Below are 25,016 nucleotides of genomic sequence, written 5' to 3'. Positions count from 1 at the left end.
ACTGATTATTTGCAAGGCAAAAAAGGATGTAGATAAGAATGAAGAATGAAAATGGGATTGTGGCACAGCCTTGCATCATCAGTGTCCATTGGAAAGAAGAGAGGAATGAGGAAAATATCAAGTCTGGGTAAGAAATAAGCAGAAGAAAATTGAGGCATGGTTTGTGCCTGGTGTTTCAGGTTTATCAAGTTACTTCTTAAGCATCACCTGGTCCAGCAGCTGCTCTGCATGATTTGCTCTGCCCGTGTGGATTTACAGCCAGAGCTCTGTCTGGATGTGTGGGTCTGCTTGTGTAGGACAGCCAGCAGAGGTGGCCTTCAGCAGATACTTCATCTGTGCTTTTGTCAGGGTTAAGGGGACAGTTGTCCCCCCAGGTGGGACACTCAGGTCAGCAGCATTTTTGGGCCAGACAGGTGCCCAAGGACACAACTGCAGGACTGAGGATCTTGGATGGCAGCACAAGGCTAAAGGCTGATGGGCTGCTGTGTGAAGCTGGTCACCTGAATTTCTGTCCAAAGCAATCTAGGATGTGCTATCTGAATTATGCTGAAAATTCAGTGTTTTGTGTATATTTGTGTAAATCCTACCTTGATTTCTTAGTTTCTTAAAAGATGGCTATCTTCCCAGGCTCTGCTAGTCCTATTTCCCAGCTAGGACTTAATAACAGATTATTAAATCAAGTCTCTTGTTGGTTTTCTGCATGTTAAGTTATCTTTATTGGCACTTCTAAAGTGTAGCTGTATTATAAATATGAAAGCAAATGGAGTGCTGGGTTTTGTAAGGTGTGTTATTGGTGTTCCTTTGCTCCTCAGGCTGGCATGTTTGCCAATTTACCTATGGATTCACAAAATAAATAAGCCACAAGGGCAATTCCTGCAAACCAGCAAATTAACAAACATTTGCAGTAATAATTAGCTACTTTTCACTGTGTGACAATTGGAGAACAAGAGCAGCAGAGTATGTTTTGACCTATTGATACAGACATGCATTCATGGGCTTTCTCAAGCATTTCTAAGCCACCAGCCCTGTCTGTGAAAGCCCAACTCAAGTGCTGAAACTTGTCATCATGGGAAATGGCCTTAGCCTGTTAGAAAAGCACTGCTGGGTTTGGCTTCTAGCACAGGTGAAAATAAACGCTCCTCAGTAAATTTTGCTTGCTTTTATTTTAGTAAGTATAGCTATGATTTAATTCCAGCTTCTTTTTGAAAGGAACTCTATGTTGCAGGAAAGAATGTAACAAGGATGTGAAATTAGTGTCTTCTTTTGGGTTGAAATACTTTATTATTTTTTGAAATCTGAGGGAAAAGGCTACAGAAATCACAGAATAACCTCATTAACGTATGAAATAAATCATGCACTCAGAACTGAGGAGAAAGAGAAAATGTTTGCACATCTGGCTTACCACAGCAAATTTCCATATTTTGATCAGGAGAAGTTGTAAGCTGGGAATGGAGAAAAAGAAGGATGAGAGTATGAAGATCTGATTTTCCAGCTGCATGCAAGCATGTGCCCTGGACCTAGCAGAGGTTTGCAGATTTCCAAGTATTTCACAGGCTCTGGAGGGTCATAATTCCTATGAGAACAGCTGCTTTGTGCCAACATCAGTATGAGCTGTCACATTAGGTCTGTAATAATGTTACAGACCTTTAGGAGCCTTCAGACGTGAACAGCAGCAGGGAAAAAAATGGAATTGTCAAATATTGTGAAACCTGTGGAGAACAGGGACATCGATCGTGTCTTGAGGTAATTGAAGGTATGCAACAATTTTTCCTTTCAAGTTGTTTTGCAGGCTTAAGAGAGTAGGATCTGAGTCAGCCTTTGGGAAATAGGAGTCCTTGAGTCAAAGGATGCATATTTCCAGTGCTTCATAAACACTTTGCCCACATAACAGGAGAACAGCGAGGTGCTTTTGGGCTTTTCTGTTCCTTTAGTAACAGGCTAGGAATTGAGTTGAGTAATCAAATGATGTTAATTCATCTTGCTGTTTGAGGTCCTTGTGGAACCGTGTGGGAAAATGACATGAATGCATTTTAGGTTATTTCTTTTAAAAGTGGAATTTCAGTACTCTGGTTCATGCAGAAGTACCCTAGTGACAATTTTCAAATGTAGGGTTTTTTTTGCATAGCAAAGATGAAGTGATCTGGGTGTCTTAATAACAGGAATTGCAGTTCATGTATTGCAAAGGCCTTTAAATAGCTGCTTGTTTTGTCATATCTGGCTGTTGGATCAAATAGACTGTCAACAAAATGTATTTTAACATATCAACCTAAATTGCATTTGCAGGCTATAAAATAAGATTAATTTTTCTGATTTCTTGAGTCCAGAGACAGATTTCATTTACTCTACATCAGCAGGATAGGTAGATCATTTTGCTCTGCATACATTTTCCTTAGTTTTCAGGCCCAGATTTGTTTAAAAATCTGAACTGGGTTTTCTTTGAACTGCATATTAATAGAAATGAGTGTTTAGTTTTTTCATGTTAACAGGAAAATAAATATTTCCAGAAACTGTGCAGTTTGGGAAGCCTTTGTCTTCTTAGAAACAGTTTGTGTAGTGGTTATTATATATTAATAACAGCGGAAGAAAAATTTGCTGAAATAGGCAACTAGATAATATCAGCACTGGAGTGCTAAAAGCAAAACTTAAAGACAGGGAGGTAAATTTAAACTTGATAAAACACAACCTGAATTATCTTTGATAAGGTAGGTTTTACAAAACTGGCTGATTTCTTGCTTTTTGGACAAATGAAGTTTGTCTAACAAGGAACCAGGAAAACCAGTGGTATAAGATTAAATGGAAAATAATTATTTCAAGTTGAAAAGATTGAGATTAGTGAAAAAATTCCCCCAGAATGGTAAAAAAGATGCTATAGCAGCTTGGAATAAAAAAAAAACAAACATGAGTACAACTGAATTTAGTTCCAGATGAGATTCAGTTCTTTTTGAGAGTGTTTGGGAAGCTCTTTTGCAGTACATGGGACTCAGTGACCCAGACATTGCCATGTACTTGTCTGACACCTTCTAAGATGTCTTGAAGGATAAGGTTGGTAAAATAGGAGGTCTCTTTTTTCTCAAGTGAAAATGAGCAGTGAGGTTTGTGAACAAAACCATGGTCCTTCCCTCCACAATGCTTCTTCAGGGAGGGCATCACTTCCAGGTTGCTCTGTTCACTCCCCAGGCAGCCTCTGTGGTCTCTCACCAGTCAGCAGATCACCACTGGCCTTCAGTGGGACAGAACTAAAATACAGATGGTTCTGCTTTGGGGCTGGTGCCTCATGTGCTAAAGTGAAGTCCTGATGCACAAAATTATGAACAAATTTCCGTGGAAAGATGGCACCAGTATTTATGTACTATGGTATTAGAGTTCAGAAGTTCCTGGGTGTGGTGTTTTCTCTGTCTAGCAGTAATATCAATGACTTTTCAACTGTGTGAAAAGTAGAACAGGGTAACACAATTTTGCACCTGCTTAGGATTATTTGGACTGCGGAATGTGCATCAGAGGATGTAGATTAGATTCATAAAATGTACCTGAATGCAACCTCCTGCTGTGTCTAAGTTGTAAGGGCTCTTCTGCTTAGTGTTCTCAGGTGAGATAGCACAAGGGTCCATTGCAGCCATTATAGCAAGAACCTAATTGAAAACCAAGAGGAAATACTGTAGAAGGAGTTGTGGGCATTTCTAAATTTATGTGACTTACTCTATGCTTTGGACCATGTCCAGCCTGTCTCACAAAAATAAGACTGGAGAAGATGTCTTCATGTACAAGGGTACATGTAAAAGCACATAAAACTAAACTTTCTTTCTCCTCCAGATCTGAAAAAATGTTTTGCCTCTTAGGTAAATCCATCAATGGCCATCTTTCAGTTCTAAGAAGGGAACTCTAAATGAGGTAGTCTTATTTTGCACAGAATAGTTAAAAATCTGCTGAGACATAGAGGATGTGAGGAACTATTCAATGTTGTTGCTAGAATTCCCATCACTCAGAGCAAGGCTGTTCACTCTGATCTGCTGTTCTTGCCTAGCAGGATGTTGGACTGTGCATCTAAGGAGGTTGTTCCTTTTGGATGCTTTTGAAATGAATGTTTTCTATACTTTTTTGGAAGGAAACAAATGATTTTACTTTTGTTGGAAAGCTTGAAAAAAGAACTGGAGTTACTGGGGACTAGGATGACTGCAGTAGGGGTGTGGTTTAGGTTGTTGAGATAATTGCTTATCAGAGCTTGGAGATGTGTGGAGGCTTCCTTGAGCATTGCATTGTTTATATTAATTACCCTTGGGCACTTTGAGCCTAGGAGAGGGTTGGTTCTCAGCTGTTGGGAGTAGAAAAGCAGGTGATGGATCCATTATCAGGCTTTTATGAACAACAGGCATTTATGATCCTTGACTGCTTGCAACAAAGTTTGTGATAGTGCAGGAAATAACTTATTTACTGAATTTAGTCAACTAAACACCATCACTTCAGGTATAGAAATGTGAATATTGCCATGGAAGATGTTTATGTTCTCTTCATAATTTTTAAAAAAATTCTTCCAAGTCCTGTGTGTCATGTAGTGAAGCATGGTGCACTAAAATTGCAGACCAGGTTATTGGGCTTAATGATCTTCCAAGTGATACATTTTTGAAAACATTATGGTCACTCAGCATAGTTGTCATGGTAATTCCAGTCCCTGTTCACAACTATTAAAAACTCCTCAATATTCTTCCACAACCATTCATGGTCTTCAAATTGTTTAAAAAGAGAGTATTCCTGCTTCAGCTTTCCCATGATAGTTAAGATATCTATGCTTTTCTCTCTTTGCATCCAACTGTCAAAGTATGTGGAAGTTTGCATTTGCGCGAAGAGGTTTTTAGTTTTCTTTCCCCAGAAGAGGTTCTATTTTTACAAAAACTGTGGGAAGAGATTTGGACATTTTGGCATTCTAATTCTACAGTACAACTGCTCTAAATACCTATTTTTAAAATCAACATAATGTCTTTAACCCACATTAGGATAAAATAACATTATTTTAGATACTGTAGATAGAATCAGTTCTATTATTGACTACCATAACTAATACCAAATACAAAAGCTTTATGGAGATCCCAAGTCAATAGGGAGAATGCTGCAATACATCAGGTAAAAGCAGTTATTTTATTTTTTTTTCCCAGCATATGAAAACAGGAGTTCCAGATTTCTGTTCTGAACTGTTGAAATTTGGGATGAGATCTGGAGTCATACTGTGGTGCATCAATATACTGGGAGCAAAATTATGGATGAAGGATTTAGAAATCTATTGATTTTTGGAAGATTTATGTTCCCTTCCAAGAAGATTAACCCATTTACACTTTTTTGGTTCAACTTAGTAATGTCAAAAGTATAAAATATGGTTAAAAGCACAAGGTTGCAAGCAGGAGAATTATATTCATAGGTTATTTCCTGGAAAAGTGACAAAAATAAGAAATTTCTCTATAAACAAATTTTACCATTCTACTTAGATATTGCAGGGTTTTCCTTGTGAAAAGCCTTGAACATATTTTTCTACCCAGAGGAGCAAATATGCACACACACTTGTTTGGATATGTATTCTCAATTTTGTTTCATACATCTATTATATGTTCCTCCTTTAGGATTCCTCCTCCTCCTCCTTCTCCTGCTGTATATTTTTTTCCAAGGCATTTTCAGGGCTGGGAAAAAATCGGGACACAAATTTGCAGTGCACAGCGCAGCATTTATGGAAATGTCTGATTTGCTCTGAACTGTAAATTCTAAATAATGATAAGTGGAATTACTGCTGTAATTATCTTTCTGTAGGGAACATTTCTAACTTGAAATATAAAGCCTGCCTATTAAATAACATTTATCAGGAATGTTTCCTTAGGCATAGATTTCAGAATTGTGTTTTATTTTTATCTTGAGCAAGATCTGACTCTGCACCGTTTGTTAGAGACAGGGAGAATAACTAGAACAGGCAAATGCCTCATAGGCAAGAGGAAAGCCAGTGGAGAGATGAAAGATGAGCTTCCAGCAGCTGCAGAAAGGATATACACTTCAAGGGTGCCCTATAAGCCTTATAAAGCAATAAAGGAAGGAAAACAACATTATGAAGGGTCCTAACAGTCATAAAATTCCAAAAATGGCAAGGATTGCTTTCATTATATAAAGTGTTCGTTAAAGCTTTAAATAATGAAATAAACCCTTGACACTGAGAATGGAAACCTTCACTGCTCCACCAGCCTCTGTTTACTTTACAATAATCCAGGCCATAAAAGTAGTGCAGTGCAAATTCCCCGTTCCGGGGGAGCTCCGGGATGCCCCAGGACCACACAGCTCCAAGGGGCTTCCAAGGGGTCTCAGCAGCTTGCCCAGCTCCTGGCCCTGTGCCACCCCTCTGGCAGACACTGCTGCTCCCTAGCCCAGCCAGCCAGAGAAAGTCTGAGTCACAAAATCCCTGGGATTGTTTCAATTGCCTTAAATTAGGTGTTTCGGGGTTCCTTCTGGGGGATATCCCCCTCACCCCTGGATTTTTTTTCCTTTCTTTTGAAGCCCAGGAGTATTTTGGGTGTTGGAAAAAAGTGCTGAAGACTTTGGGATCAGAAAGGTGGGGAAACTCTTTAAGGGTCTTCTGGGATTCAAGGTGGAGATACTAAAAATGGCTTCCATACAAATTTATTTGCTGCCCACATACTTCTTTAAAACAGTAGAATTGGAATTAAAACTAACCACTTGGCAGGTTATGCAGCAGATAATTTCGCTATCAAAAGAATGGGAAGAAAGGATTTATTTTGAATAGGAATACTTTCCAAATTCAGAAGACCTTGAATCTCTTATTTAAGCCCTGTTAAAATAGTTTACCTTCTCTGTTAATAGCATAATCTGTTTAAATATTTTCTTCTGAATTAGAACCCTCTTTAGAAAACATTATAAGCTTCACATTGTAAGTACACATGGAACACTGCCTTATCTTTCACTGAAATTCAGCCATTTTCTGCTTTGCTTGCAACAAACAGGAACAAAATGTACCCTTGAGGGAAAAAGGGAATTCAGATATAGGAGGGTAAAATTGTCACCTTTAAAATAAAAATTGAAAGCTTTAAGCTACAGCATAATCTCCTTAAAGGCACAGTTCTGTAATTTATGGCACTGGTTGCAGTGAAAGTGTGGGATCCCATTAATTTTTCTGCCCACTGCCATAGTTTCCCATTTGTTTCTTCATCCTAGTTCTGAGCAGTTTTCTAAGATGTTGCTGCAGTTGAACATCATTTTTAAAAGACATTGGAAAAGAAAATTACTCCTGATATATATTTTTGTGTTCTTGTATGTGTTACGTGATATATTTGTGGAGCTCTGGTATCTCTGTACTGCACCCTCCAAAATGAAATCTTTTGTCTCTTGGCATATTTTTGGGAGACCAGACAGGGAGACTGTCTGCATCATGAGTGGGAGAAGTAAATGACTCACAGTTCTCTTTATGAGGAGCTTTGTTTCATTCAAATCCCTCTTGCCAAGATGCTGACACTGAATTTGAGTCATCAGCAATAAACAAGTCGTACAGAAAATTGAATCTTTAGAGGGCAGAAAATCACGGGCAAAGGAAAGACACCAGTGAGCTCTGTGTTAGTGTGTGCTTGAGAGGAGTTATTGATTGCATTATTTCCCGTGGTGGACTTTTCCATAAGTGCCTTAAACTAATTCAAAGTCCCAGCCTGAAATTTCGTTTTGAAAACATGTATGTGTAGTCAAAATATCAGCATCAGTCAGGCTTTGAGATCATGGAGTATAAAATTGTGCTAAATCAGGTGATTTTGGTTCCTGGTTTTGTCATGAGCTTTTTGCCTATGCTGTGTCGTGAAAGGCTGAGATCAGTAAGAATTTTTTGCATCTTCCAGGAAAAAGAGATGTGACATTTAGCTTGTATTGGGTTTTGTTATTTCTTTTTCCTCCCCTGTATAACGCAATAATTTTAAATAAATTTACTTCATATATCATGGCAGCAGTTCTTCAGGACTACAAGTGTTTGTTTTCAGAAATGATAATAGATCAGCTAATAGGTATTTCAGCTGAAAATGAAACTTTTATTCTATATCAACTCTAAGAATTTTACTTTCATAAAAGCAGCAGAGCGCCTTATTTTTCTGTGGTACTGCTCTTTCTAACTATTCTCAGCTTTGAAAGTGCAAATGCTTTAAAGAAGGAAGAAAATGCACAGATATTTTCATGTTTAATAACCGTCATATTTTCACATTTAATAACCTTCCCTTCAACAAAACACTAAGAAGTAAATAATTTGCTGATTACAAAGTGTGCCTTTTCATTTTTGGTTTAAGGTGTGATTCAGTGTAGGACATGACATACAAATGGATGGAGTTGATTCATGGGGGCCCAGAAAGAACATAGGATAATGGGAATGACTTCAACATTTACAGGCATTTCTTGCTCCTCAAAGTCTCTTGCCCAGTGTGGAGTATCCCCAGGGGCTCTCTATTACCTGGTGTTCCATTCTCGCTCGTGACGGGTTTGTGCTTTAGCTAAATTGCTCTGACCTGCCTGTCCCAGCTTTAGACCATTGTCTCTGTAATGGGGCAGAAATCCAGCATTTTGGAAGGAAGGAGGAAAAGCCAGTGAATGTTCAAAGAAAACACAGTGTCTAATGCAAACAGTAACAGTTGTGATGAGCACAGTCGAATGAACTTACACTCCAGCTTTGTGGCTTTGCTAAATATAGCTACAGAGGACTTGGTGTCTGCGGGCGCTGGTGTCGGAGAGCATTGCCATCTGCAGCTGGGGAAGCAGCAGGAACAGGGGCACAAATCACAAATAAAAGAGGTGGCAGTGGGATTACAGACTGCCAGAGCCCTGGTCCTGTACTCGGCTCAGCTGGGCTACCTTGCTCCTTGGAGGGGTGGATGGTCTTTAGTTCATGCTGTCCTCTTCATTGCAAACATGGCATTTTCCCTCTTGTGCCTGGAGAAACTCTCTAAGACTTATTCAATAGAAATGAACTTGTTTTGGTGAAAGGGGGTCAGTGTACTGCATGCCTGTTGTTCAGCAGCCCTTGGACAGCCGATTTTAAACATGGATAAAAGCAGGGTAGCGTTTGCTCACTGTTAGTGTGTTCAGGTCTCTCAGGCTTGCACTTTGCTCTCCCCTGCTGGCCCTTGGGCACAGAACCCCCCAGGGAATACACCCGGGGCCTCCCATGGTGGAAATTTGTCAGATCACAAGTGGAGGTGAGGAAGAAAAGAGCAACGTGTCCAGGGGAAAAATGCCTGGAGAGTGCTAATTCAAACAGGAGGCTGAGATCCTTGGGTGCCGTGAAGTGAGTGCAGCCTGGGAGGAGGGCAGGGGCTGGGGACCAGCTGTGGGATGTAGCAGAGCTGGACAGAGCACTTGGGAGCACAGCCAAGGCCAGGGGATGGGGTGACAGCCACAGCAGAAGACAGGCAGGCAGAGCAGAGGCTGCAGGGAGCTGCTGAATGGAGATGCCACCTTTCAGCTGGGTGGCTTCATGTGATGGCGCCTTGTCCCAGGGACACCCATCCTCAGAGTTCCCTGCAGCCATGTGCTCCTTCTGCTCCCTCACATCCTTAGTGCTGGAGTCTTGTCATCATCCATTCATCCATGGCCTGGCCTTTTCCTTAAACCCATTGCCAGCCTTGTCCCCTGTGCAAGGAGATCTGAATTTGCAGAGGCTTTGGAGAGTGGGTGGAAAACCCAGCACATCTGTCTGCTCAGAGGACATTGTGGGTAAGACCCTTTCCCCTCCTTGAGTCTGCTGGCTTTTCAAGAGAAGAGTTAGTTAAAAACAGAAAGGCACCATAAATCCTTTCTTCCAAGGGCAAGAAAGTATAGTTCTAGTTATCCTATTGATACTCTAAAAAAGCCAAAATTAAATGCAGCATTGCACTGTGGAAGAACATGAGCTAGATGGACCTAACTGGAAAGGGGCTTGCTTCTCAGATGATAGATGTAAAATTATCACATTCCTTTGCAAAGGAAGGAAGGACATAGTCCAAAGGTCTTAGTATTGTGTTGAGAAAACTGAGTGAATGGTGATTTATGATAAGAACAGAGTTTAAGCTCACCTAACCTTTGCAGAGCTATGCTTGGTATATCTTTAGAGCTTACACAGTGAGTTCAACATAGCTTTGAAATGCAGTAGATTTACATATGTCATAATATTTTAATGGTTAATGAGCTATTGTTTATAATCTACCTGAAAAACCACAAATGAATACGAATACCGTTAATCATGATAAATAAAGCATAGTACTTCCCCAGAGTATGTGATACACTTGACTTCTTTCCACCTCAAAATGGTGAAAGTGATGCTACAATGAAAATTGTGGAGATTTTATATTTTTTGTTTTGCATGTTTTTTATAGTTGGTGACTTAGGACGTGATTATAGAAAGTTTAATGGTAATTCCAAATTAATTTGCTGTTTGCTCCTGGAAGCTGAAATATTTCCATAAAAATTGTCTCAATAACACATTTTATTGGTGATTTTTTGGTGGTGTCAGTGGTCTGGGGAAAGAGTTACTGTTGTTTCTGCTCAGAATAGTTCTTTAATGGTGGACTTCAGAAGAGTGAGTCTGGATATACCAATTTGAATAAAAGATTATTACAGACAAGGGATAACACTTGATTTTTATCTTTCTTGCTTTGGTGTCCAATGCCTGGTTTCTGTCATTTCATTCCATTAAGACTATATAGGTTTATAAACTAGTGGAAGAAACTCAGAGGCAGGAATGGGTGCAGGTTGCATGAGCCATGTCTGGAATTGAGATATTGATTGGGATGTGTATGTACTACCATGTGAGTGGAAGAGTAACCAATATTCAAGCACTTGCTGTTAATAGTTTCATATGTAAAATGTCATTTCCAGCATGCACATACCACAGAGGAGCTGTGGTTCTCCACAGGGTACCTCTGCTCTCCTAAAAGAGCAATAGTAAAATAAAAAAACCCAAAATTTTTACTCAGGCTGTGTCTGGAATGCATGAGACTTTGGTGTTGATGAGCACAGGAAGTCAATAGTAATTTGTTTAGCAACAGTTTGAAAGAAAAAATTCTTCACATTTTATAATTTTCACATAAAAGCAAACACATTTGTCATTAAAGCATTTTAATGAGGTGGTATCTATTGTTACTGTCTGGTTTGTGAGAAGCTGGTGATTACAACGGAGAGGGAGCTTGTTTCACTAGCTTGAACACATGCCAGAAGTGTTCAAAATGGGAAGAAATGTGCTTGAAAAGTCAGCGGGTTTGAACTTTAAAGGCTTAGGACCTCTTGCCAAGTCTGCCACTTCTTCCCTGCGTAAATACGGGAATGTTATCATTTGAAGTGCTCCGGTCTTGCTCTCCTCATTTAAAAACCCAGATATTTTAGCTGACTTCTTTTGTAGAGCAGTTTGAGATATGGTAGTGAAGACTATAGGTGTTATTTTAAGGACTGTTTTTGAAGCAGGGGTGAGAGGTTGGCTCAGGACACTGTCAGAAAGGGATTTGGAGAATTTTGCCTCCTTATTGCTTACTGGAACCATTCCCAAGAAAAGGTGCTTCAGCAAGACGTAGCAATTAAAGATGTTTTTATGTAGTTATTGATTTCAGACCAGCAGACTTTGGTGCTAATTTAGCACCCATTTGCCAGAGTAGCTGGGATTGGAATGAATGTGTTGTTCCCTTGGCAAACAGTGTCCTTAGGGAAAGGTTGAGTACAGGGATGGAGCAGCACAAACAGCCTCACGTTGCCATGTCCAGCTGGACACCACAGTCAAAGCTCCTCTTCTTTTTTGTGGTTTCCATCCTCCTAAGCCCTCAGCCTTTACCTGTATAGGAGTCCAATGTTGCAAGTGAGCTTTAGCTGCATGATGAGTCTCACAATAACAGATAGACCTATTGAAAGGGCAGGGAATATGGTGTTATTTTAAAAATTTTTGAATTTTTAGTTTCTGGAGTAGCTTATATTGAACACAAGCATGTATGAATGTATTAAATTTGAAATTTAGCTCCAGAGTAAGGACTGTATCTCTGCTTTGGTGCCAAACTTCTCCTGAAATGTAAGAAGACTAAAAGAATATGTTTTCGTTCTACATGACTAATTATGCGTCATTTTTTGCCGGAAAACTTTTACAGAAAACTGTTTTTTAATCTTTATATTTAAAAAACATAGCTTACCTGGGGAAGCTTGAGGTGCAGTGAAGTGTCACTTTAATTGAATTTAGGAAATACAGACATTTGCCTCCAAATATTTTTTTGATACTTAAGTGGAAATCCAGACAAAGAGTCTTTACTGTACTGTTTTCTAGTGGATCTGTTGTAGCTCTGTTTTGTTTTTGTTTTGTTCCTCAGTACCGCTGAGAAATTAGCTGAAACATTTTATTGCAGTAATGATATAGCAGCAGTTTCGAGTCTTTTGTGCCTTACATGCTCGATTAGAAAAGTCCCATTAATGACAGAAAATGCTAATCAGTGATGTGTTTTGCCAGCCACTACAAGCCCACACATTCTATATAATCCATTGTTTATTAACCTAATGAAGGTCATTGCAGCTTTTGAAAGCTTGTTGTGCAGCACATCAAAATGGTTTTAAAACTCCATGCTGCTGGACTTTGGTGCTGAAATAAGTCAAGACTGGGTATTTTCTTGCCAGAATGGCTCTGGCCTAAATTGAGGTTTTTTTTGGGTAGAATGATCATTGTGTGCTTTTAATTTGTTAATTCTGATTGTCAGGTCAGATGAACAGTGCAATGGTGGCTAAGCTGATGGTGCTGCCATTGAGAAGCTATACACTGTCTTTATCCACATCTTATTGATTATCCTTTTCTTTTCTTGGCAGGTGACATCACACAGAAGGGATATGAAAAGAAGAGATCAAAATTAATTGGGGCCTACCTGCCACAGCCTCCCGGTATGTGTATCTGTGCTTGTGATATATGAAGATGTCAAGTGTACTGGTAGTTGCCACTGTAGAAATCTGCATCTCTGAAGAAACAGATGTGGCAGAAACAAAGATATTGTTATGCAGAATAAGCTTATTCCATCCATTTTGTGTGTATTTTTATATATATGTCTGCTTTGATGTGTGTGTACATTTTTTACATACGTTGGTGTGGGTTTGGCAGTCATGTCTGGAAAATTAATTCAGCCTAGGCTTGTTAGAGAGGCATTTTTTGTTGGAAGGAATGCAAGAATCCAAAGGAAAACGTGATGTCCTAACACATTAACATCTCAGCCATGTGAAATTTTCTGAACAGAAGTATGCAAGAGTGGAAGAGAACCTTGGATCTTTGTAACTTGCTCCATTTATGGGTTTCCTGTCCACATCTCAGTTTTGAAGACACTAGAGAGACCATCAATATCCTTGGAGTTCAGCTTGTCCTAAGGCGTGTGGGCAGCTGACCTTTTACACATACCTGGTTTTAGTATTAAGGGATAGGCTGCATGCACTTGCCCAAAAGGTGTAAATATACCTTCAAACTACATTTAATAATGGATTGCTTAGTTGAATTTATTTCGTGTATACGTATAAGAACTTTCCAGAGTTGTTTTACTCTTGTGAGGATCACGAAGTTCAGTGTGTAGCTGTAGGTATTGGTGTAGACCTGTCTTCTGTCTTGGTCTTAGAGGAGTGTGCCTGTGCATTCCTGGTCTCACTGACTTTACAGAGGCTCCACTTAGGCTTGGCTGTTCTCTGAGCCTTGATTTTGTTGCAGGCCTCAGCACTAGTTTCTCCTTCTTTTACAAAATTCTTCCTTTTTAGTAGAATTGATGGGGTTTTATTTAAACTGCTGATGTGTGAAGGCACTGTCTTGTTCTCTCTTCATCAGGTTTGTATATCTATTGTCTAGCTCCATAGCAGAATGCTGATTTTGTGCCTTTGGATTTCACTTGGTCTGCTCCACTGGTGGGAACTCCACATCAGAGATCAGTGTTACAGACACCTCTGTTTTCTGAAGTGATACAGCCTGGTTTGAGGGTGTCTTTGACATTCCCAAACCATTGGGAGCTATTAGAGAGTGAAGCAAATCAAATCAACAGAATTACAATACCAGAGGTGCAGTATATTAAATTTCTGGATATTTATTGGTCCAACCCGACTATCAGACATTCATCAGACATACATTACACAGCTGGTCCTCATGAGACCTGCTTAGATTTGCTGGGTTATGCAAAGCCTCACAGCAAACCTCAATGCAGCGGCGCAGTTGGAACCAGAATCTGTTTCTTTTTTTTAGTTGTTACTCTCCTTTCTTCACACAAGCAAATAGAGTTGTTTCTCCAGAAAGCTCACAGTCCTCTGGCCAAACTGTATCCATGGCTGAAACTGCTGGGGGTTCATATGCATGTAATGAGGAAAGAGACAACATGGAGAACCCTCACAGATTTACCTTTCAAGGTCTCTACTTTGATACTGAAGTTTTGCAGTGTAAGGAGAAGGAGAGGGATCTCTGTAAGCCAGTCCTGTGATGAGGTCCATTCAATAACTTGAAGAGGTCATGATTGAGAATGTAGCTGACTTAGAGCTGTTTTAAGGATGGGACAAAATGGAATGAACATTTTCTGCTCACCCAGTTGCTGGAAAATCCCTCACAAGGATTGTGAAATATGGATGTGAAGGTAATACGATCAAAAAAGCAAACTATTGCAATATTGTCCACTGCTTTCTTGTAAATATATTAAGGTCAATCGTTTAGCTGATGGCTAAATGGATTATTTTATTATAGTGGAAGACACTACTTCTGCTGTATTAAAGTATTTTCCTCCATAAATGGATACTATTTGTTCTTGGGTCTTTTGCTGTCTTTGTACTTTCTGTTTGTTTTGTTATGTTACCTTTTGGACAAAACCTGAAAAGGTTTGATTTGTTGTAATCCTTTTAAGACCTTATTCATCTGAGTGGCTTTAAATCCCTGCTCACTAGGAAGGGGGAAATGAATCCTTTCCAAGAAGAAGTAGGATGACAAAACAGATGCTGCATTTTGTAAGCCTCTGTTAATATCTCAACAATCACATACGTGACCAATTAGCCTTTTTAAAAAAAATTATTTGTAAGCTCTTTGGATGGGGAATGCAAGAATTTATAAGCAGTGATGGACTTGGATCTTGGTGATATAAGGGAATAGAGGTTTTAGAGATATTTTAAACCGGTATGGAAACGGACATGATTTTGCTGGGATGGGAGGCATTGGGAAAAGGTAGGAATTTGCATTCTGTGACTGCACACTAAAGGAAACACACTAAAGGAAATCCAAAGGCATTTCCCCTCTGCTGGGACACGCAGTCCTCCTGCTGCACCTTTGCTAACCCTCGTAGCGCCCATGTTGGCAGAGTGGAACATCGACCCGCGTTGGCTCCGTGGGTGTCCTGTGGTGTCTGTGCGTGCGTGTGCGTGTGTGCTCTTCTGCATGGGGGCAGCAGCTCCACTCGTTGCTGTAACAAATGTAAAAAAACTAAACGTGAATTAATTAGTTTTTTTCAACTTGTTACAGCAGCGAATGGAGCTGCCGCGGTTCGGTGTAGACTGCAACACAGTGAAGGAGCTGCCAGAAGAATGCTCCGCACTGCCAACATTGGTGTCTGTGACATCCGGGAAGCGGCCGCTAGAGAGAGAGCAGCCAGCACTGCAGGAAACCGGCCTCTCTTTTATTTTCGTTTTGGTGAGCACCATGAATGTATCTTTTCCAGTCCGTATCTGTATATAACTGTGCCTCAGCTGGAAGCCTCTGGTAGATGCCTACATCTGTAGGATGGACATGGGGCTGCCAGTTGCAAGGCAGGACAACCAAAGGATGACATCTGCAAGGCCGTTGCTGACTTTCTCTGCCTGAGAGTGAAGTAATGGGAAGGGAGAAGGAATAGCTCTTCTTACTAATGTTTGAACGTATTAACACTTCTCTGGCTTCCATACCATGGGTACTTTGGAGGAGATTGCACACAATAAGCTTGTGAAACACAGGAATGCATGTGTTTCTAATTCCCTTTTTGGCACTGCCTTTTTACAGTGCTCTAAACAGGACCAAGCTCACCAGGTTCTGGAGGAAGCTGTAAAAGTCTAAGCACCCTTAGTTCTATGCTGTTTTCAAGTAGAGATTTCTCCCTGACTTCCAGGAGCAGACATCAGGCTGGTAGAGCAAGCTGAAGGAAGAACATTCCTCAGGGTTACATCTCTGCAAGGCAAGGCATGACTCCAGCCATGCCTGTAGAACTGTGGCCTTCCCAGGTACCCATCCCTCTGGCAGCCCTGTGGCTGGTGGCAGGCATTCTGCTTTATCTCTACATTTATAGCAAGGCTGCAGAGGATCCACAGCTCCTTAAAACACCAGATTTTCTCTTGTCAACCCTGTGGGCACATGGAGGCCATCACACTCTAGCCTGTGTACTTGTCCACACTCACACAGGCTGTCCAGACGTGTTGTAAGAGATGGCTGGAGGGAAGACAAGATTTACAGTTCTGTCAGAACAAGACATACCTGTAAAAGGGTTATCTATTTCAGAAACCTTCTCTACTCCTTTTCAAACCAATTTGCTATAATTCTATAGAGGAGGTCTATATTGGATTCTGACTGTGTTTGTATTTTTTCTCTTACACAGGGCTGCTGTAGGTCAGGTTCCCTCAGTCTAACATGGTTAACTTCCTCTGCCTGAGATTTTTGCAAAATGGAAAGGATTTAAAGTAAATTGCAATTCCAGGTTTAACAGTATTAGTGATATTAAACCATGTGATAAATGTAACCAGTAAAAGGGCTGTAGAATATATGAACAGACATACACATATCATCTTTTTGTCATGCTTATTGGGATGCTGTCATTTTAGAAAGGGAGAACTGTTATTTTTCAGGAGTGGGATTGATGAAAGGTAAAGCCAGGCAACCATGGGGTTGATACTCTTCCAGGTGATATAGGAGCTGGCTCTTAGGCTCCCTGTTTGTGACAGCACAATCCCAGGGAGTGTATTGTCACATGCTGAACCGCAAACCTGCAGTGACACACAGGGGGTGTGCCAGATCCACTGCACATCTGCAGGCTAACTCTGCAGTGCATGCACAGCAGGTCTGACACATCCAGATGCTGCACAGCCTGCACATATGCAAAGAACATTTGTACTGTTCCAGCCAGGCTGTCGAACATCCAGAAATCCGGAATGGATGTGCTGCATTTAGCAGTGTTCATGGGGGAAGGGATGGGGGGAGCCCCCTTTTCTTTCCCATTAAATCCCCACCTGCTTTAAGTCAGGGAGACAAAATACAGCTTTGTTTCCTCAAGATGCTTTCTCAGAGGATGTGAGTTTGTAGCTGGAGATGTTCTGTGTGCAGAGCAGTTTTTCTTTTTTTAGTGTGCCCGTGTGTCAGACATCTAAAAATAATAGTGAATCCAGACCTTTATATCTGTACATACATCCCAGTCCCTCTTGGGTGGTGACCTTTCTCTTACTGCCTCTGTAGAGGAGCCATGACAGCCAAGAGCTGAATTAACCACTTAAACAGGGATTTATTTCAGAATAACTTTCTGAATTTTATCTTGATTTGATCATTCAGTTCTGGGTAAGATAATGTGGACAACTGCATGCACATTATAAAGAGAAACCCTCCCTATAAGAAAAAACCCTAAATTACCTGTATTCCCCGTAAGCTGTGGTTTTACCCAATTTGCTTCCAGTGTTTTGCTAGGAAATTTGATTATTCATTCACAGACAATGTTGTTATCAATTAAGCATTGCTTCTAACAGCTCAGACATGGGTGGTTCGTTCTCTCTTAATCAAGTGCTGTGTCTCCACTAGATTGCTTTCTGTAATTTCCCATCATTGGTACCACCAGTGTAGCTCTATTTGTAGTGCAACCATGTGGACCAGTCATCAGTGCTTTATTTATTATGGTTAATAAATCTGTGAGATGTGGTGCCTAAAAGGCACCTGCTGCTCCTTTCACATGCCTAGAGACAGATCCCTGCACCTCCTGCTGCTGGAGCCCCAACAGCACCAGCCTGGGAACATTTCAAGCTATGCAGAGCAGAGAAGATAATATATTTTTGCAGAAGATCCCTTTGCCTTACAAAAAACCAATTTTCTATAGAATTACAGGAACCAATTTCCATAGCCTCTTTTATTAGCATGACACATATATTAATATCTGCTCTCTGTGCATATATTTGCATACTTTCTATGTGTACGTGTGCATGCCTTTGCTTTCAGCTATTCCTGCTGCTAAGTCTTAAGGCAGTCCAAGTAAACTTGGTGATTACAATTTCATTTTTTCTTCCACACACATTATTTGTATTGCAACACTATTTGGATTGCAAAGATTGCAAGGAAATATTTAAACAAAATTTGATTCTGAAAAAAAGTACTCTATGTATTCATTTTATTAATACTAACAAGTATTCCTATCACATCTGCCTTCCTAATTCTCAAAAATTTTACCAAGGGGTAACCATGATGGGGCATTTCAAAGAGTGTATGTGTGGTGAGAACATGGATCTCTTTGAAAGTCATGTGCATTGCACAGCACATGGGCACATCCCTGAAACAGTGAGACAGATGTTTCACAGATGAGAAACTATAGCACACAGACAAATGCCTAGTAAGTCTTGGGCTTAAAAAAGAGTTTGGGTTTGAATTGGTGGATGCCTGCAGAGCTTACTTTGGATAAAAAGAAAGGTATTGAAAGCCTCTGAGAAGTACCCCCTGAGGCCATCACTTAAATATAATGGTTACTGTTTTGGTTTTGCCACCATGACTGAGAGTCCAGTTACCATTTTATAATTATTTGGGCTTTGATGGCATCTCTGTTCCTATCCTGTACCAAGACCTCATAATATTAAACACAGAGCAGAAAATACCTTCCTTCCCTTTTCACTAATGAGTACATGATGAAATCTGTTAGTAATGCAGGTAGTGGTTTCAGCACTTGGTGTGATGTTTTTTGGGTGGAGGGTATTTTTAGTACACATTAGAGTTGGTATGTTTATCAAAGAATTTGAAGATTTCCAAGGAAATATCCATCTGCAGAACATAAGGGCATAGGAGGAAACATGAAAGTGTTGGTCTAAAATCTGACAAATGGGTGAGGAAAGATGTCTCAGTCAGAGATGAACAACAGAGGGTAGAAAGGAAAAACCCCAATGAGGGCCTTAAAGCTTAACCAGTGTTGGAGCAGAGGAGGTGGAGCCTGTGGAGGTGTTTGAAGAGCTGGGTGCCACTGTCAAAATGAGAAACTGCTGGAATTCACGATGCTACCTGAATTTGTCTGCAGTGTGATTTGACCAGCCCGTTGGTGAAGATGTTTGCTTTGTGAATAGGTAGTCTTCTTTTACATATTTTCCAAAAAGAATCTTCAAATGGGACACTGAAGCTGTGGGAAGGAAAATGGAAAACAAACATCACATATGCTCTGGAGCTGTAATGTGATGTCCACCGTTACTGGGATAAAGGAGAGAAAAAAAAAGAAGCCTGTGATATCCATGCTAAGCTTGAATTGAAAGCTAAACCTTTCAAGGAAATGCTGGAAGGCAAAATTGAGATTGTAATAATGAAAGAACATTTGGAGTATGTGCATTAAGTCAGACCAAGACTAAGCTCACCTGTGAAGGAAAACTTTTAATTAAACAAATCTAATCAGAAATTTCATTTTTCCAGATTTATCTAGCAGAACATGACTCCACTTTCCTGGATGCCTTTGGTTAGAAGTATTGCATTTTAAGTCTCCCTTGGCTTATCCAATGAATTCATTACTTAGTTGTACATTTGATGGGAAGGGTGAAATGCCACACTAAGTAACGAGTACCATGGGGATGGTGTGACATTTAGCATGTTTACAAAAGATACTGTTTGTTCATACCTGGGTTTACTTTTAAAGCTGAGCCATCAGCCATTGAGTAGAAGCTCAGGAAATACTGTGAAGGGAAGGTAAATACTGTTTCTTAAAACTGCACTGCAGGCACTGTGTGCCTTCCTTCCCACTGGCCCTGGAGTTGTTTGGTTTATCCTACAGCTCTCTCTCCTGGGGGCACACGCTGTAAGTTAGTTTTAGAACAATATATATAGCCTCTGTCTAAGAATACCTTCCATTTCTTGTCAGTTAGACATTTCAGCTTTTAAATATTTTTAGATTCAAAAATTTGGCACAGACATAGGAATAAGAGACATATCAAAGCAGCTTGTCAGCTGACAATAAGGAAATAATTGTCCTTTGTTGGAGAGGGCAATGCAGCTATTGCCATGTTATCAGCACATAGTGTTGCAATTTAGCTACAAAAAGAAGTAATAAAGAAAGGAGGAACAAGGAGGTGAAGGGGGAAAAAAAAAGTAAAAAGAGGTGAAGCCTGCTTCCAGCTGACAGTTTTGTACCTTCCATGCACTTAAAAATAAAGCTATCCAGCTTGCAGTAGTATTGCTTAGATAGCTTTACTGAGGCTCTTGCATTTTTAGCTAAATTCAGTCAAGACAGGATCCAGCTTGCAGATTAGGATTTGTGGATTGATATATCTGCATTAAGTTGTCTGCCTATGAACCTTATATTTATCCTTCCATTCTTATGTGAAGAGATACAGTTAATTCAGTTGCTGAAACCCAAAGAGCTTTTCAGTTCATTCCAAAGCCGAGACCTCCACTGACCACTTGCACAGCTCTCAAGGCTTCATTAGATTTACAGAGTTGCCTGAAGATGAGTGTCTGATACTGTTCAGGGCTTCCTACGGTGCTGAAGACACCTGCACAGAGTGAGCACACATAAAACAGCACTTCAAGGGAACAGTGCCATTCTGGCCAAGCCAGGTATCACAGTTCACAGCATCTCCAAAGAGATTTGCCACCTTTGTTTAGAATCCTGAGTTCTGGTCTAGGTCTCTGTTTTTCATAATGGGCTCTTAGCTTAAGCACCTTCTTGTAGACATATATAGGTGTCTTAGGAGCTTTAGCTTGTGTTAGGAACATGTCTGTTTGCTCCAGTGCACCTGCTGATGCCTGTGTGTATTGTGATGACCATGAGGCACTGATTTCTAAGCCTCTCATATAAAATAACTGTTTTCCAGGCATATATATTTTCCTGAAATTCTTCATGGCGTGCAAAGAGTCAATCACAAGTGCTGATCACACTTACCTGGTAAAGTCCTGCTTCAGCTGCAAGGCTGGGGTAGACCATGGTGTTATTAAGAATTATGCTGCTTTGGCAGTGACTGTGTTTGTACACAGGGCAGTAGCATGACACTGGCCTTTCTCTTAGGAAAGCCATTCATTGCTTTGCCACCTCCTTAAATTTAGGAATTGATCCAAGTATGGATTCTCCAGCCATCATGCTGCCGATTCACAAACGCGTCTGGGTGAAGCTGCACTTGAACAAGCATTAGCACTTAACTCACACACCCTTGTGCTGGCTCTGAAAGCTATCAATTTTTGGGTTTAGTTATGTTCAGAATTGGAAAAAAAGTTCTTGTTACTGCATTATACTGCTAGAGCCTTCATGGAGGTGAACAAGTTGGCTGTTAACACCACTTGTTATTTGTGGGAACACTTCACTGATTTCCTGGTAGTCATTATTCTGCATGGCTTTTACTCCCACCCATGGCTCAGGAGTGGCAGTGTGTAGGTCCTTGCTACTGTGTCCTTTGTCTCACACCATTGCTGGTGCCATGGGAGCCAAGATGTCAGTCCAGGCAATCCAGCTAATTCCTGCTCCAGCCCCTTCAGTAGACAACTGTCATCCAGTTCCTTGCTGTCTCTCCAAAGTGGGGCAGTGCTTACTGTTTTTTTACCCTAGAGGAACATAATACAAAGAGGTGTCCCCACAGTTGGCTGATGCAGAGCTTCTTCCTGTATTTTAGCACACAATTAACTTCTTTATCTTAATTGGTGTTGTCAGTGGGCCAAGTTCACATGTCCTACTCCACTCTTGGGTAGAGATTTACTCACTGTTTTGATATATATGGGTAAGTGGGAAGTAAAACCATTAAATGATCCCCCAGATCTCATAAGACATTTTGATATTCTCATTTAGTTTTCTATTGCCTTAAATGACTGCTGGTGCAGGATGATGAGTTGGGACTCCCTCCTTCCTGACCATTTCATATTGCCCATTGGGTCAGAAGTGAGGTACTTAAAAGAACAAACACGTATATACAAAGTAGAAGGAAATAAAACTTGCTAAAGTGTCTCAGTTTTAAGATTAGATGAGACACTTAATGTATCTGTAGTAAAAACACAATCTCCATAGCGAACTGGAGGAGGGAAGAGCTCTTGGCAGTGTTGGGGAGTACTGTGGGCAGCAGCACTGCCTGACCAGGTGGGCATCCTCTGTTTTATGCCATGGCAGGGTCAGTGTTTGGTGTTATCTGATGTGCACTGTTTATTTTGCACCTGGAAAAAGATGTTTGTGTACTGCCCACAGCTGCAGAAAAGGGACTTAAAGTGTCTCACAGTCACTAAGCCAGGAGAAGGAAGCCACAGGCTTGAATGTATTTTGCCCAATGGCTTTCAGGTCTGCCTGGAAGATCTCCCTCCTGCAGCAGTTGTGTACCTCTGAAACTGATGCTTTTCCTCACAATTTAATTTCCCCCAGATGTTTCTAAAGCTTATTGCATGTGGTTTTGTTGTTTGGAAGATGCAGTTAATCTCCTTATTCTGTATCATCATGATGTTGTACTGCAGTGGCAACATCTCAATTATCTTCGTTTTTCTCCACATGCCATCGCCCTACACGAGTCACTTGCTATGGGAAGTGTGGTGCTGCTTTTTCTTATCAAAACCTATGTCACACAGCCTCAGTGTTAGGTGTAGAATTTTTGGATGTGTTTTTCTAGGATTTTTGTGAATATATGTGATTCCCAGAAATTATTTAATTCCTGATGATGTAGATAAGGACTGTGTCACTATAAGACACGAAATGAAACGCGGACACTGGAATTTCCAAGGTAAAGAGTGTTTACTTTCTGACTCCAACATTTATGGATTTTCAAAAGTGACAGTGGATTGGAGGATGACAGTGCCACCTCTTCAATGACACGGGACAAACCAAGAGTCTATCAAATTTCTCCTTCTCCAGAAAAGAATGTAAAGCAATGATTATTTAGAGAAAAGTGCATGAGAAAGTTTGTTATAAGAATGTAAACATCAGAAGGCTTAGAAGAACTTAGAACAGGGTGACAGGACTGAGATGAGTGATGGTGCTTAGCATTTCATACAGACTGAAACATAATTTTTGGAAAAATTCTGGTCTAAATTATTTTTATGATTAACTGTATATTGCTCATTTTCAGGATTACCAAATAAAGGAGGAAAAATTCTGAATATAAAAGGGAGGAGAAAGTACTCCTTTTGATTATTTCAGTGATTTAGCAGTCAGGTTCACCTGACTGAAAGAATATTAAGAGAAATGACAGCAAGTGAAATGATGCAGTACTGTAGTGTGGAGACAGAGGAGTTAAATGAAGACATTTTATTTGATTTAAGAGAGTGAATTATTAATCACAAACTGAGTAGAGGAAAATTTATGGATTCATTCTGTCTTTTAGGCGCCTATGAGATTTTACTCCAAGTATGTTTTTTAGCCAACCAGCCATTCCTCCACAGAATCAAAGCAGACTTGACATTGCTGATAATCCAAAGATTTAAGAGAAAAGCTGGATTTCGATTGCAGTTTATTTTCACAAAGAAATAAGCATACAATGCCAACTTTTTTCAAAAGATGCTTTTTTAAAGAGTCCATTGAAACCCAACTGAGACTGATTGAAGTAATCACTGGATTTTCAGTTGGTCTGTAGTCTACATAGAAATTCTTGTTTCCACAAATGTAAACTCTTGTCCCTCTCCAATAAGCTGGCATTGAACTATTTAGAAATAGTAGTGGAGAGTTTCTACATTATGTTTTAATTGAAAAATATGAGCATATTTCCAAGCATTGTTTTGTTGAATCCAATTGAAAGTTATTAGTTTTGAAAGTCCTACATTTGAGCCCTAAGTGCAAGGGGCCAGTTTTACTTTTGTTCTTACAGTAACACGTCGTGTGTAACTACTTCTTAAAGGCAAAAAATTGTAGGAAAGAATCAATTTAATTTTACCAGGTCCTCCTGTTCTTTACCCCTGTGCATCACACACCCAAGGAAGGCTCTGTGCTTTGTTAGCTCAAAGCAAAATGCATCAGCTGGGCTTGTCTGCTCAGGTTCTTCTCTGGAAGAGAGCAGGGAACCACATCGTGACACTATTACAGATGCAGGTTTGCTTTCTTTTCCTGTTGTTTGTTTGAACTTTCCTGCTTAAGTCATTGCCTTCTCTCTTCTCTGGAAGTTGTCAAAGAACATCAATTTCAGAAGTGTTGATATATCATGTTGCTGTTATATTACTACTGTAGCTTAAGAAGCTTTCAAGAAAATACTTAAAAAAAAAAAAGCAAATTCACTATGGGAAAGGGATTACTAAAAGGTTTGAACCTTAAAAAACTGGATGTTTAGGCTCAGCATATTCAAATGCTGCAGGTTTACAAGGCTGTTTTTTTTGTTTTGCTGGAACAGGTTACTATTTTAAGCCTGCTTTGGTGCAGTTATAGTTTACTTTCTGACCATTAGTAGGTAATAATGACTGTAGATATTACTATAGTTCCCTTCCCACAGGAGCTAGTTTCCACAGATTAGAATTGTGTTGTCATCAGCTGACACCATCTAACCAGATGAGGTTTTAGATGATACACACTAAGTTTTCCTAGGAACCATTTTGCAGGAAAGTTTCAATATCTATTGCAATGGTGTCTGCCTTTATTAGCTCATTAAAATATTTCCTAAGTACTACTTTATGAAAAGTCATCTGTTTGTGAGATAAAAAATGCCAAGCTTACTGTCTGTTTGCTCTTTCTATGTTGTCCATGACCCTGGAAAAAAGGTTTTTTAGAGAGAACCAGGAAAATAACCACATGAGAAAAGCTGACCAGAGGCAAGTAGTGTGCAACCAATTGACACGACGTGCTTTAGGCACTGAATGTTCATTTCCTACTCCTAGTGTATGCTGAACTCCTCCTCACTATAAATCTTCCAAAATTCAATCAGAATGAGCTGTT

The 25,016-nt window shown here is 40.1% G+C and overlaps 1 protein-coding gene across 5 annotated transcripts in view; it reads left to right on the top strand.

Annotated features, from left to right (window-relative positions):
• The window catches only part of DIP2C (disco interacting protein 2 homolog C), a 310,694-nt gene that overhangs the window by 152,204 nt on the left and 133,474 nt on the right, over nt 1-25,016 (top strand). For 3 of the 5 annotated variants that reach the window (XM_030943862.1, XM_030943863.1, XM_030943861.1), the window contains exons 2-3: nt 12,817-12,888; nt 15,470-15,637. In XM_030943862.1, coding sequence (XP_030799722.1) covers nt 12,817-12,888; nt 15,470-15,637 — 240 coding nt within the window. The remainder of the gene's footprint in view (nt 1-12,816; nt 12,889-15,469; nt 15,638-25,016) is intronic. The other 2 variants (XM_030943865.1, XM_030943864.1) reach the window with 1 other exon arrangement.

This window comes from Camarhynchus parvulus, chromosome 2, assembly GCF_901933205.1.
Source record: "Camarhynchus parvulus chromosome 2, STF_HiC, whole genome shotgun sequence".
NCBI lineage: Eukaryota > Metazoa > Chordata > Aves > Passeriformes > Thraupidae > Camarhynchus > Camarhynchus parvulus.
Note: the sequence above shows the minus strand (reverse complement) of the source record. Positions and strands in the feature narration are given on the sequence as shown.